Genomic DNA, 14712 nt, shown 5'->3' with positions numbered 1-14712 from the left:
TGCCTCGGCCGTCTGGGACTCTCCCTCCTGATTGGCTGAGACACAGCAGCGATGCCATTGGCTACCGCTGCTTTCAATTGAAGTCAGTTAGCTGATCAAGAGACAGAGGGGGCGGGGCTGGGCTGGGGCTCTGTGTCTGAATGGACACACAGAGCTGTGGCTTGGCTTGGGTGATGCCATAACAAGCTGCTTGCTGTGGGGACACTTGACAGAAGGGAGGGGCCAGGAGCACCATCAAGGGACCTGAGAAGAGGAGGATCTGGGCTGCTCTGTGCAAAACCACTGCACAGAGGTGATAATTATAACATGTTTGTTATTTTTAAAGAAAAAAAAAACAAGACTTTAGTATTCGCTTTAATCTCACAGATGTTCCTTAATGACTTGGTCTCAGGACATGCCTGAAAACCTGTTAGTATTTGTCTTCCTCTGTGGGCCCCATTCACGTTTATGGGGAGCTTTAGACATCTCACCAGAGGAAGGAGCAGATAGACTTTCGGAGGACTTTGCTAAACAAGGGCACAGATTTGAGTGGGTCATGTAAAAACGGGTTTCCACACACTTTAATTGCAGGTGTGGAAGTGGTGAAGCTGCCACTAGCCAAAACAAAAATTGTAAGGGGAGACCATGGCTTAAAGCGGAAATCCACACAAAAATGGAACTTCCGCTTTTTCAGAATCCTCCCCCCCTCCAGTGTCACATATGGCACCTTTCAGGGGGGAGCAGATAACTGTCTAATACAGGTATTTAGCTCCCACTTCTGGACATAGATATCCTCGGTATCTATACCACTTCCGGTCCCCCCCGCTGTCTTCTGGGAGACACACGGGTCCCAGGAGACAGCAGAGACCAGTGGGAATGCACAGCGCGAGTTGTGCATGTGCAGTATGGAACCAGGAAGTGAAGCTGCAAGGCTTCACTTCCTGATTCTCTTACCGAAGATGACAGTGCGAGTACCCGAGAGCCGAGGGACAGATCAGCTTCGGGTGCCAACATCGTGGGCGCCCTGGACAGGTAAGGTATACAACTGCACATTTAAGAAACATTAGGTGAATTTTCCAGTGTGCTAGAGAATCAGTCAGGACTATGGAGATGGGCACTGTAATTGAGGTTTACAATGGTGTGTAGAACACGCCATGCATGTGTCACAACCCTGTGTATAAGAACTCTATGAGGTTGATTTACTAAAGGGAAACAGACTGTGCCCTTTGAAAGTGCAGTTACTCCAGAGCTTAGTAAATGAAGCAAAACTTCACTTTGCAAACAATACCCAATCACATGCAAGAAAAATTTAAAAAACAGCATTTTTTTTTGCACATGATTGGATGATGGAAATCAGCAGAGCTTCCCCTCATTTACGAAGCTCTGAAGCAACTGGACTTTGTAGAATGCAACTGCCCTTGCAAAGTGCACATTCTATTTGGCTTTAGTAAATGCCCCCCTATGTTTCTCACACATTACCCCCAATTCCATTTTGCAGAAATCGCCATATAATGTGATCCGTGTAAGTCTCAAGCATTATAGAGGTTATCGGAGACTGTATTCAAATAATCCTCCCAGGAGTGTGAATTTCTCTTTAGCAATGTGATTATAGCTTGTGGTAGTGGTACTAGGTGCCATTACCATTTACAAAGAGCTGCATGCAGATGTTCCATTTTTATCTATAACTCAACCACTAACAACAACTATTCCTGACATAGCTATGCTGCCTTTTGTTTTGTTTTCAATCACAAGCATTTTCCCTGCATGGCTTCTTTTATATCCTGTTTCTATTTCTGTAACACTATGGAAGTGGAGTAAATTGTCACTGCTTGGATATAAAATCTAAATGATGTATGTTCAAATGCCTATACAGTTACCATGCAAAAAGAGACCATTACCCTTGCATAGAATCCAACAAATTAAGAAAGATAACAATGTGCAACAGTCTTCCCCGACCACAGCTAGACTAACGGAAGACCTTACATCCAAGAGATTGCTGAGGGCTGCTGTTTTTTTAAATAATTAAAGCTCTATTGCAGTTAGTAATGATGGACCTGGAGAGACCTTACAGCTTGCAGTGGGTACTCACATTGATTATAGTAGTATCTTGTGGGGGACTGCACATTGCTGCTCTTTTAACCTTAAAATAAGTTGTTCATCCTTCCACTTTAAAGTTACTGTAAAGGATCACTTTTTTTTTTTTTTTAAATACAAACATGTTATACATACCTGCTCTGTGCAATGGTTTTGTACACATCAACCCCGATCCACCTCTTCTCGTGTCCCCCACCTGGCCCCCCCCCCCCATCCCCAAATGCCCCCATACCAAGCCGCTTTTTATGGGGCACTCGTACATGCTCACTCTCAAGCTGGGTTTCACACAGAGAGCAGGACACGGGCTGGATCCCGCTGCTGTTTCTGAGCCAATGAGGCATGAGAGAGACTCCTGGCTCCCCTGCACCCCCCCCTCCCCTTCCGCTGAGTGCCCCCATAGCCGCTTTCTATGGGGCACTTGAGCATGCTCACTCTCAAGCTGGGTCTGTGTGTCAATGGACAAAGAGAGCGGGGCGCTGCCTGGCTTCTGATGCTGTCTCAGAGCCAGTGAGGAGGGAGAGAGCATCCGCTCTTGTGCACATCGCTAGATCAAGATCGGGCTCAGGTAAGTATAAGGGGGGCTGGGAATCTGCATGCATTAAGGTAAAAAAAACAACTTCTGCCTTTAGGACCATTTTAAATATAAATGTTGTTTCAGCTCTGGGGTAGGTTGGAGCAGACTTTCTGTGAACTCTTTATGACAAAAATCAATGTGTACTGCTTAAAGTGTATTCCATATTGCAGCTGTAAGTGTTCTGTATTTGTCCTTCATCCACCCCAGCTTAACACCATCACTTTGCTCAACTTGTTGGCTCATTTTACCTGTTTATTATAATTATGATACTTTACACTGGGTGAATTCCTCATAAGACCTACAAGGACTTTAACTAGGGCTTATTTGGGGGGTAGGGCTTAAATTGCAGCCATCACCGACAATCGCGCTAGGTCTTATTTTCGGGGAAACAGGGTAGCAAAAAGTCAGGGCGTGCGGGTTGCTAACTAGGAGTTTTTTAGCCAAACTTACGAGGAGACCCAAATGGCCTACATGTTAAACAATAAAATTAATGATCATTTTACAAAGCTGCACAGATTTCTGCTTACAGGCAACCTGCATTTTCCAAAGGAGTGGTTAGGATTGACAGGCTTCATGACAGATTTACATTAAGATGTCTGATTTAATGCATGTAATCCCAATAGTCATTCGCATCTACCACCAGAAAACCTGTGCTGAGGAAATACAGATGCTGCCATTCCAGACCACCTCCTGAAAAAGCTATTTACACAGCTATCATGCTGATCCAATGGCTTTGAACAACGGCAGCCTTCATGTTTTTCTTAGTAAAGCTTACTTTTATGGAAAATTTCACGAGAGAATCATGGATGCCTCTATTGCTGACCATTCCTTCTGAAAATGCTTAGTTGCCTGGCTGCCATGCTGATGCATTGGCTTTATTGCTTTACTGAGTCACTGATCTGGACCAGGTATAGAGAACAGGAATTATTATCTGACACACATTTGTAACACATACCCTCTATTATGAGAAGTATTGGGACTCCTGCCTTTACACACACACATGAACTTTAATGGCATCCCAGTCTTAGTCCGTAGGGATTAATATTCAGTTGGCCCACCCTTTGCAGCTATAACAGCTCCAACTCTTCTGGGAAGGCCGTCCACAAGGTTTAGAAGTATGTCTGTGGGAATGTTTGACCATTCTTCCAGAAGTGCATTTATGAGGTCAGGCACTGATGTGGATGAGAAGGCCTGGCTCGGAGTCTCCACCCTAATTCATCCCAAAGGTGATCTATATGGTTGAGGTCAGGACTCTGTGCAGGTCAGTCAAGTTCGTCCACCTAAAAACTCACTCATCCCTGTCTTTATGAACCTTTCTTTGTGCAATGGTCCAAATCATTTGGTGGAGAGGGGATTATGGTGAGGGGTAGTTTTTCAGAGGTTGTGCTTGGCCCCTTAGTTCCAGTGAAGGGAACTCTTTTTTGTTTTTTTATGGACACTGCTTTGTGCACTGGAGCGCAGTCATGTTAAGACAGGAAGCGGCCATCTCCAAACTGTTCCCACAAAGTTAGGAGCTTGAAACTGTCCAAAATGTCTTGGTGTGCTGACGCCTTAGGAGTTCCCTTCACCGGAACTAAGGGGCCAAGCCCAAGCCGTGAATAACTAACCCCACACCATAATTCCCTCTCCACCAAATGATTTGAACCAGTGCACAAAGCAAGGTTCATAAAGACATGGATGAGCAGGTTTGGGGTGGAAGAACTTGAGTGGCCGGCATAGAGTCCTGATCTCAACCCGATAGAACACCTTTGGGATGAATTAGTGCGCAGACTGATAGCCAGGCCGTCTCATCCAACATCAGTGCCTGATCTCACAAATACACTTCTGGAAGAATGGTGAAACACTGTCATAGACACACTCCAAAACCTTGTGAACAGCCTTCCCAGAAGAGTTGAAGGTGTTATGCCCTGTACACACGGTCGGACATTCCAACGGAAAATGTGTGATCGGATCTTGTTGTCAGAAAATCCGATCGTGTGTGGGCTCCATCTGACTTTTTCCGTCGGAATTTCCGACACACAAAGTTTGAGAGCTGGATGTAAAATTTTCTGACAACAAAATCTGATTGTTTAAATTCCAATTGTGTGTAGACAATTCTGATGGACAAAGTGCCATGCATGCTCAGAATAAATTACGAGACAAAAGCTATTGGCTACTGCCCTCTTTATAGTCCCATCATACATGGTTTACGTCACCTCGTTCTGTACGATCGGATTTTCCAACAACTTTGTGCAACCGTGTGTATGCAATTTTGGATTTTGTCGTCGGAATGTCCGACCGCGTGTACAGGACATTATAGCTGTAAAGGGTGGACCAACTCAATACTGAATCCTACGGAATAAGACTGGCATGCCATTAAAATTCATGTGCATGTAAAGGCAGGTGTCACAATACTTTTGGTAATATAGTGTATGTCTGGGGCTATGATTTCTAAAGTAGCGAATCCATATGCAGACAGGCAACACATTTTTTTTGAGAGAAGGCAAATGATTGCAGCCCCCATCATACTCTCATGTCACTTCAGGGCATGGTTTACACAAAGCTGGGTGGTCTTTTTTAGCTCTCTGTTACTCCCTTAATGGGATCTGAGCACTGGAAAAATGTGACATTGAGAATGGGTGCCATAGGCTGTGGAACATACACTGAGCAAAATTATAAACTCAACACTTTTGTGTTTTCCCCATTTATCATGAGCTAAACGCAAAGATCTACGACTTTTTCTATGTACACAAAAGGCCTATTTCTCTCAAATATTGTTCACAAATCTGTCCAAATCTGTGTTAGTGAGCACTTCTCCTTTGCCGAGATAATCCATCTACCTCACAGGTGTGGCATATCACGATGCTGATTATACAGCATGATTATTGCACAGGTCTGCCTTAGGCTGGTGGGTGATTGTACCAGCTGACAATCAGGGAACTTGAAATATATGCTTTGGTTGGACTTCTAGTGTCTTGGCTTAGGCTAATGGCAATATCTATAAGGTGTGGACATTTGGCAACATAGGCAGTCTCCATAACACTCCTAATTGGTTTGCTCCACAAAAGTGAATCCTAAAATTAAGGGCTGGCTTTAGCCCAAAGTTGCTGCTTTAAAAGTATAGAACAATGGTGTCCAAATTGTGGCCCTTTGCTTGCCTTTATCTGGCCCTTGGGACACTATTTCTCCCACTGATATGAGGCACTATTTCTCCCACTGACACCAATGATGAGGCAATATTCCTCCACTGACACCAAAGATGGGATATTATTTTTCTCACTGACACCATCAATGGGGCACTATTCTTTTTACTGATACTTTCCTACTCCCACAGGTCACAGTCTGGGCTCCCTAAGGCTTAAAGAGCAGTAAACTTTCCCTTTGTTTAGAACATTTTAGACCCCTGAGATTATAGAAGATGGCCTTTATTATACTTGATGAAGTAGAATTTAAAGTGGAGCTCCAGGCTCCCCCAAAAAATTAAAAAGTCAGCAGCTACAAACATTGTAGCTGTTGACTTTTAATATAAGGACACTTACCTGTCCAGGGATCCAGCAAAGTCCGCATCTGAGCCAAGTGAAAGCGCCGGCATCTCAAGTAATGGAAACAGGCAGTGAGGGCTGGTTCAGACCACAAAAAGGCACTCCAGATCTGTTCCAGATACGTTTCTGCATGTGCGTTTTTAACGTGTCTATGATGTGTTCAGCATTTTTGTATGCATCCTAGATGCTTTTTTTCTAATTTTTTCCTGGGGTTTTTTCTCACAGACTGAGGTCCAGTGCATTTTTGCTGCGTTCCAGTGCATTTTTTAAGCGTTTTATGGTGTTTCACTACAGTTAAGAACTGGAAAAATGCATTATGTGCTACTTTTTTTCTGGAACTAAAACACACAGGAACTGACTGCACTGGTGTGAACTATGCCATTGAAAACCATATGACCTACTATCCATGCATTTTTGATGCAGGAAAAAAAAATGCACTGGACTGCATGTGGTGTGAACTGGCTCTGAAGCCTTGCGGCTTCACAGCCGGTTTCCTTGTGCGCATATGCAAGGCACACTGCGCCTTGTGAATGGTCCCATAGTCTTCTGGGACTGGAGATGTGTCCCAGGAGACTGCGGGAAAGGAGGAGGGCAAACTTCTGGCTCAGATCGCCACGGCGCATCTGACCAGAAGTGGGAGCGGGTACCAGTCAAAACTAGGAATCCGCACCCCTCCAAAACGTGCCAAGTCTGGCAGTGGAGGGAGGGTGCAAACAATCGGAACCTCCCCTTTTGGGTGAAGTTCCACTTTAACTTGAAAAGGAATTGCTGTTGGCTCTGTCATGTCTTCCATTTTTGCATACATACGATCAGATATCATCATAAACTTAGATTTTCCATCTCTCTCATCCTATTTCTTAAAGAATATTGTTTGCCCATAGGTGGTACAGTCTGCCTAGTGAATGGGCCCCTAGTTGTGATTGATAATGATTGAAAACAACACAAAAGCAAAGTTTTTCTTCTGCAATGTTTTATTTTTAATACAAACCTTGGGACTTGCTACAGTTGCTTACTGACCATTTTTTCCCAGGACACAAAGACAGCAGCAAGAGAAAGAGACAGAAGCTTCGAGATGAGCAGAAGAAAATGAAGCCTTCCAGATCATACCACTAACTTGAACTCACCAGCTCTATTTACCCACGCTAGAGTGCACCGCCGCTATGTGGCCGCGGCATTAACACCTTGATTATTTTGAAGCTTTGTCACCGTTCTAGACGGAATCTAGAGATAGATGGCTGCTGCCTATAGTGGCCCCCAATTGTTTGCTTGTTGTGAATGGGCTTCCCTCTGCTCTTTCAGTGATCTCTGCTCAACCAAAGAACAGCATCATTGTCCAGCTCAGGGAAGTTTCTTCACATCGGAATATATTTCAGTACTACTTTGTTTTATTATGAGTTGTATTATTTCCCAGCTTTTGGAGTAGTTTTAAATGATGTAATTACAGTAGCAATGCCCAACCCTTTTTTTAGTTGTGTTTAAAACAGTCCTTACATTAAACTATAATGAAGCTAAGATTTTCTTTTTTTTTCCTTTAATTTTTGGCAGTAGATAAGGTTTGCCAATCTTTCCTGAACAGCAAATGCATTAATCCAACCCTGAAAATATAGCAATATAGTTGCTTCTCCTGAAATGTCATTTATAATGTCATTGCCTTTCATTAACTGTGAATCTTACAATGTTCCTGGACTGCATTAAGGAACTTGAGTGACTTTGTTTCTACTCACAGAAAATACTCGTTCTACTAAATTTGCAGTGAATTGAAATCGGTATGGTGCGCTGGTAGGTGCAATGTTTTACAGTGTAAGGACTAAGAAATAGTCACTGAGATAGAAGTGAGTTTGTTTCTATGATAAAGCTAAGTGACAATATAGAAATATGTGATTATTTTATTTTAAGATGCATGAGGCAGGGTTCAATTTCCTGCCAGGTTAGTAAATAACTCAGTCCATTCAAAGCTAATAACTCAGTTATGCATGAATAAGGAACTTGGGAAACTGCCCAAAAAAGGCAGGGCAAGTGCTCATCGGTATTGTCTGTGGTCTTCCTGCAGCTTTCTTTTCCCAATACTAACATAGAGTGTTCTGCACTGTGTCTTGGAGGTGGCCATCTTTTTAGGGGGAGGGCTTTGCTTCCTCATGTCATATTCCTTCGGCAAAGATAACTGTGATCAGCAACACAGTATGAACATGCCAAATCTCATTCCAAATCTCCTAAGACTAGTCAGGGGCAGCAGTGCTCAAATCTAATACTGAAGATATACAGCTAAGATGCTGTATACACAGGAGTGCCTAGGCACACTCACATACCGGGAAGTGCACTTCTATTGTTCAGGGGAATTCAAACCAAATTTTTTTTCAGGGTACTGTTTAGACACAATTAAAGCAGTATTAAACCCAAAAACAAAAAATGTTATATATTGCAGCTTACCACTCTGGATGAAGGAGCACATGTGGCAGATTTGGACAGCAGCACTGCCAGTCTATCCTGTAGGTTTTACATAAATAAAAGCTGATCATTTTAAGCACACCTGCCAGTAATAAACGGTCTGTCTCATCCCTGAGCTTTTCTGAAAGTAAACATCTAAGAATTTGCAAGCTGCAATATAACAAAGGTTTGCTTTTGGGTTTAATACTGCTTTACCAATTCTAAATGTTATCTATAACATCAAATCTTAGATCCAGTTAAACTGCTTTGGGGCCTGTGGCAGTGTTATCTCCTCCTTCCTAAGGAATCATTCACCCGATCGATAAAACACATGCATTTTTTTGCATTACAGCCCATTGTGTTTAAGCAGCCCGTTCATCTAGAATGGGCACTCAGTACACAAAAAATCGTCAGTGTACTGAGCATTGACTTCTGTGTGTTGTAGTGCACTAGCTCTACAGTGCAATTATAAATGAACGCTAATGCGCATATACAGGACATTGCTTTATGTTGCAGTCTCACTTGTGCTGCAGTTTTAAAATGCCCTTAAAAAGACATCATCACTTGTCTATTCATGTCAAAATGCCTGAATGGGCAAAGCAAAAGATTCACACTCTGCAACTGGTGGGAGGACCAGGAACTTAAAGTAGATGTAAACCCTCACATATACCCAGTGAAGTGAAGAGCCTCAGATGATACACAGTGATGAAAGAAATCTCCCTACATACGTTTTACATGTATATCTGCTGTCTTCAGCTTTTTAGACTCTTTAGAAAGTGCACATCATGTTACAAATTGTTCTTCCTGTTTCAGCAGTGGGTGGGGAGTCGGCATGCACTGTGTGAGCTGATTGGAGGAAAAGCACCCACCCCCCAAAGGCAGAGGAATGAAGAAACTTGCAGAGCTGTGCAATGGTTGGACAATCTCTCTGTTTATCTGTCTCTAAGGCTGGATTCACACCTATTCATTTTTTGTGCTTTTTGCAGATTTGCACTCCAGATCGTGTTCCATAGGAAGCAATGTTAAATGGACTGTAGTGCAAATCTGCAAAAAGCACTAAAACTGCATAGGTGTGAATCCAGCCTTAGTTCCCTCTCCTCCACAAATTTCCAGCTGCTTTTATCTGCTGTGTCAGAGAGCTTGTCAGAAGTTATCATGCTGATAACAGAAGAACAGAGCAGCAGAAAGACACAGGACTTAGGGCTTTGGAGAAAGATAAGTAAACACTACAGATATATGTGCCCTGGTCAGATTTCATGATGGGGTTTATATCCACTTTAACTATGGAGATCTCACCACAGGGATACCTAAGAGGTAACATAATTGAGTGAGTGATCACTGATAGCATCTACACATAACTGGAATAGATTTGAATGGACTGACCCTTTAAAGTCGAGCTATATGCTCATGTCCTGCAGCATGATCTAATTAGTTTTGCAGTCTTTTGGCCTTAGCTGTATTATTTATGTGTTTCTAGGCAGAATCAAGCAGATAATGTGCTAAACTGTTAGTTGAATTGCCTCTTTAAGAGGTATCCGTCAGCTATTTTTTGAGCTGGAGCTGCTTAAAGATGAAGTTTAGATATGCATGTTTCCATAGTTATGTAAGTATCCATGTGTCATACCTAGAAAATCCTCTTGGAAGCTAAAACCCCCGTAGTAGGCACCACTAATACAGTGATCGCCAATAGCTTCCGGGTTCCATTCCAAATAGTTTACCTGCTGCATTGAGAGCACAGGAGGTTGTTCACCAGGCACAGGTGACATTAGGAACTCTTTTCACTTTCTGGATGACTGCACCCCCCCAGTCTAGTCAGAGAATGCTTTGCATTCATTGAGATAGAGAATGGCCCTTGTGCAAGACAACCTTCTGTGTTAACTAAGCAGCAGGGCAGCTGATTGGCACGGGACCTGGAAGCTAGGGTAGCAGTGACTTCTAAGTTCCACAGAGATCTTCCGGTAATGACATGAAGAGATCTTCCAGGTATGACATAGAGAGATCTTCCAGGTATGACGCAGGTATCCTTGCACTGGTCCAAGCTGGAGAAGGGTAGCTATGCAAAAATATGTATACTTAATCTTCAGCTTTATTAGTATACTGGAAAAAAAAAGTTTAACAAAAATACCGCAGGGGTCCGGGGTATGAGAAGTGGCCCAACTGGAGTTGGAGTAGGGCCCATTCACAACTATCCTTTCTTTTCCAGTGCATTATTGTGCAATGCCATAAGGCAGTCTACTGTTTGAATGGGATGCCCACACACCTTTAGTTTGTTGGGGAGCCATTAAAGATTAATACCACCATAGCAAACTAACATGTAAATGGACCCTTATTTATATAGTTATAGCTTGGTAATTTGAGCCTATAATGGCTGTCTGGTGTTTGAGCATGGCTAACAGGTACAGTTTAATGTTTGTTTACCTAACTATATAAATTAAAGTACACTATATATTAGTCCCCCTTCACACTGATGTGCTTTTGATGTGTTCCCATTGACTTGAAGGTGCCTTTGTGGTGAACTTATGAAAAACTGCACCAAAGATACATCATGGGAGGACATTTCAAAGTGCAGCGCCCCTGCAGTGTGAACAGTTATATAGAATTTATTGGGGAATAGTTTTCATGTACTTTTGACACCCTGCAAAAGCACACCAGCGCGAAAGGGGCCTTAGTCTCCTATTAATGAGTGTAACAGAAATGTGTTGTCTTTCTGCTGTTGTATTTATTTGAAGAAATGTTTCCTATGTGTGTTTATAAGGCAGGATGATGCTGCTGTATTCTCTTCACAGTAAACATATGTACATTTTGACTTGAAGAAATGACAGAAATCTTTGTTAGAGCGAGCAGACATATGTTACCTTCAGAGGGATCCTAAGCTTTCATTTTTTTTGTATAAGACATTTACGCTTTAATAATAAATACGTTTCCCCTTAAAATGTGTTTTAAGTTTCCAATGTTAACAGCAGACAAGACCTCTTGAGGAAGATGTGGGAGAAAATGTTTGTTTCTCGGCTTATAAATTTTAGCAGCCTGTACATAGCTGTGTTCCACCTATAATAGAAAAGAGATTTTGCAACGACAAATTTAAATTTATTTATAATTTATTAATAATGTGCGCCTGCTTATGTATGTGTGTGTGTCTATATATATATATATATATATATATATATATATATATATATAAATACTCACGAGCCACTTTATAATGTACAACTTGCTAGTACCGGGTTGGACCCCCTTTTGCCTTCAGAACTGCCTTAAAGCAGTAATAAACCCGCTGACTTTTTTTTTCTACACCTTTAAGGGAAAAGGCATAATGAGCTAGTATGCATACTAGCTCATTATGAAATACTTACCTTAGAACGAGACGTTGGTATCTCACCCGGTCCACACTGAAGGAGCTGACATTTTCCCTCTGCGTGTCTTCCGGGTATGGCGGTTCTGGGTGCTGTGAGTGTCCGGAGCCGCAATGCTGTCACTCCCGCGCATGCGCATGGGAGACTTCTTTCCGGCAAGGTTCGGCGTCTGCCGGACTCTTAGCCGAGAATATCTGGGAACAAATGCTCCGCTGAAGTCAGCGGCTCATTGCAAGGGGAATATCTCCTAAACCGTACAGGTTTAGGAGATATTCTTTTTACCTACCGGTAAGCCTTATTATAGGCTTACCTGTAGGTATAAGTAAAAAAATTATTTTACTATCATTTTAATTCTTCATGGAATAGATTCAACAAGGTGTGCCAAGAAAATATCCCCCACTGGACATTTTCTCTTTTTCGGATCATTCTCTGTGAACCCCAGAGATGGTTGTGTGTGAAAATACCAGTAGATCAGCAGTTATTTAAATACTCAGACCAGCCCTTCTGGCACCAGCAACCATGACGCATTCAAAGTCAATTAAATCCCCTTTTCTTCCCCATTCTGATGCTCAGTTTGAACTTAAGCAAGTCAACTTCACTACGTCTAGATGCTTAAAAGCATTGAGTTGCTGCCATGTGATTGGCTAATTAGCAATTTGTGTTACCAAGCAATTAAACAGGTGTATTTAATACAGTGGCCGTGAGTATATATAAATGTGGTCTACTGTGATGCTTACATTTTTTAACTCAGAATAGACATACACCAATAGCCAATTGACCCCACAGCCGGTTTTCCATATCAGTCACAGGTTTTTTTTTATATATCACTTCGGCCCCAAATCTGAGATGTTAGGAAGCCAAATTCCCATCCTAACAGTCTGAAATATTGTCATGGACGGCTGTATATTGATCAGCAAGGGTTGTGTCTGCTCCAAAAATCTGGTGCATGGTGGCGAGCCCAAAATCACCTGACTGCCCTGTATAGGGTACCCATAAAGGAATATCTAGAGTCTGGTGCTTACCACTTCCTTGGTGCAAACTAATACATTAATTATGCTTGCATGCTAGGCTATCTTATTTCACCTGACTCAGTTCTTTGAGACTAGGTTAGTTATTTAGCTGGGAGCAGTGTTTGTAAGTTGTTAGTATTTTCAACTTAATGCGTTGGGTGAGCGGGAGCCAATGGGGGGATTGACACAGAGGGGTACTAGACACTGAACAGTTGGTAAGATAGATCACCCTGCCAGCAGCATTCATAACAGACTGAAGGGGGATGTAAAGGTAAGCCAATGAGGAGGGAGTTGCAGTAGGCGAGTGAGAGATGACCAGGGAGTGAATTAGGAGCTTTGTGGTGTCGTTGGTTAGAAAGGGACGTATTTTGGAGATGTTGCAGAGGTTAAGGTGGCAAGATTTGCTCAGTGATTGGATGTGGGGCCTCAAGGATATGTCAGAGTCCAGGATTACACCTAGAACCTTGGCATGTGGGGACAGGTTTGATAGTTGTGCCATCGATCTTGACAGAGGGATCAGGGGAAAGAGCGCTCGAGGGAGGAAAAAATATGAGCTTGAATCTGGATAGTTTAAGTTTGAAGTGGTGCGACATCCAGTGTGTCTGTTAGTAAATTAGTGATACGTGAGGAGACTGAGGCTGGGTTCACACTTAAGATGGATGCGGCTGACAGCAGGGGTCCGGTGCGTCCCTGTTCTCTGTTTCATGGACGCATCAGGCCTGAATTGTTGCCTGAATTCAGACCTGAAACAGAGCCAAAGACTCACAGGACCTCTGTGTAAACCGCTCTGTAGCCACCCCAGAGATGTGTGAGCTGGCTCCATCGAGAGCTGGTCACAATCTCCGGTCATGCAAATTGGATGCAGGGAAAACCGCATCCGTTTCGCAATAGTGTGAACCCAGCCTCAAGGAGCGATAGTCCCTTTCAGGCAGCACAGAGGTTACTATCAAACAAAGGATGCTGCAGGCATGATTTCACTGCTGTGCTGTCTCAGACAATAGTGCTCTGGGAATCCTTTCTCAAGTAACATATTTATATTTGTGAAACAAAGATTGTATGTACATAATAAGAAACTGATGTAAAACAAGTGTTTACAAACCTGTAACTTTTGAAAATCTAAAGTAGAGGTGACCCAGAAGTGTTATTGAGGGCTGTAGGGGAGGTACGGGGAGCTGCTGTAAGAGTTTCAGCATGGGGAAAACATAGCAATTAAGCAAAGTTTATTAGCCTGCTTTGTTTCCTGACAATGCTCATTCAGGGTTGCCATGTCATGCCCCTTATACAATGCCTAATTAAACAGTCCTTTCCACCATACCTGAGACGCCCTAGCTAAGAAATGTTGATTAAGTGAGGAGGGATACCATTAAAGAAATCTTGTATTCAGAGAAAAATACTAGGCCTGCTGAAAATGCTAGTTGCCGGACGGTCTTCAATACTTTACACTGACCTGAAAAACATACAGCAACCAAATTCAGAGTTAGGTCAGTTTTTCCAAACTACACACTTGTTCTGAGACACTGATGGAGAAAGTACTGAAGACACTGGATGGACCAAACTAGTATCCATACTTCCCACAGCAGGATGCTTTTAACGGTCATCAAATTTCATGATTAAAGATTTTCTCACCTTTTTCTTCTAATAAACTATTTCATTGTGTGGTATATTTCTATTGCTTTGTCCTATCCGCATTATAAATAGCATGCAGCCTGACAATTGTCCCACCTCTTCCCCCTTGTGCTGCTACAGCTTACATTATA

General features: G+C 42.6%; 1 protein-coding gene across 1 annotated transcript in view; it reads left to right on the top strand.

The window, feature by feature from the left end:
- Positions 1-11525, top strand: part of DNAJB6 (DnaJ heat shock protein family (Hsp40) member B6) — a 108467-nt gene extending 96942 nt beyond the window's left edge. Inside the window, exon 9 of the mRNA XM_077491143.1 lies at positions 7199-11525. Coding sequence (XP_077347269.1) covers positions 7199-7281 — 83 coding nt within the window. The 3' untranslated portion in view covers positions 7282-11525. The remainder of the gene's footprint in view (positions 1-7198) is intronic.
- The last annotated feature ends 3187 nt before the right edge of the window (positions 11526-14712 follow it).

Source organism: Lithobates pipiens, unplaced genomic scaffold (genome assembly GCF_037356315.1).
Source record: "Lithobates pipiens isolate NorthernLeopardFrog02 unplaced genomic scaffold, aLitPip1_a1.2 Scaffold_19, whole genome shotgun sequence".
NCBI lineage: Eukaryota > Metazoa > Chordata > Amphibia > Anura > Ranidae > Lithobates > Lithobates pipiens.
The sequence above is the reverse complement of the archived record's forward strand: the minus strand, read 5'-3'. Positions and strand labels throughout refer to the sequence as shown.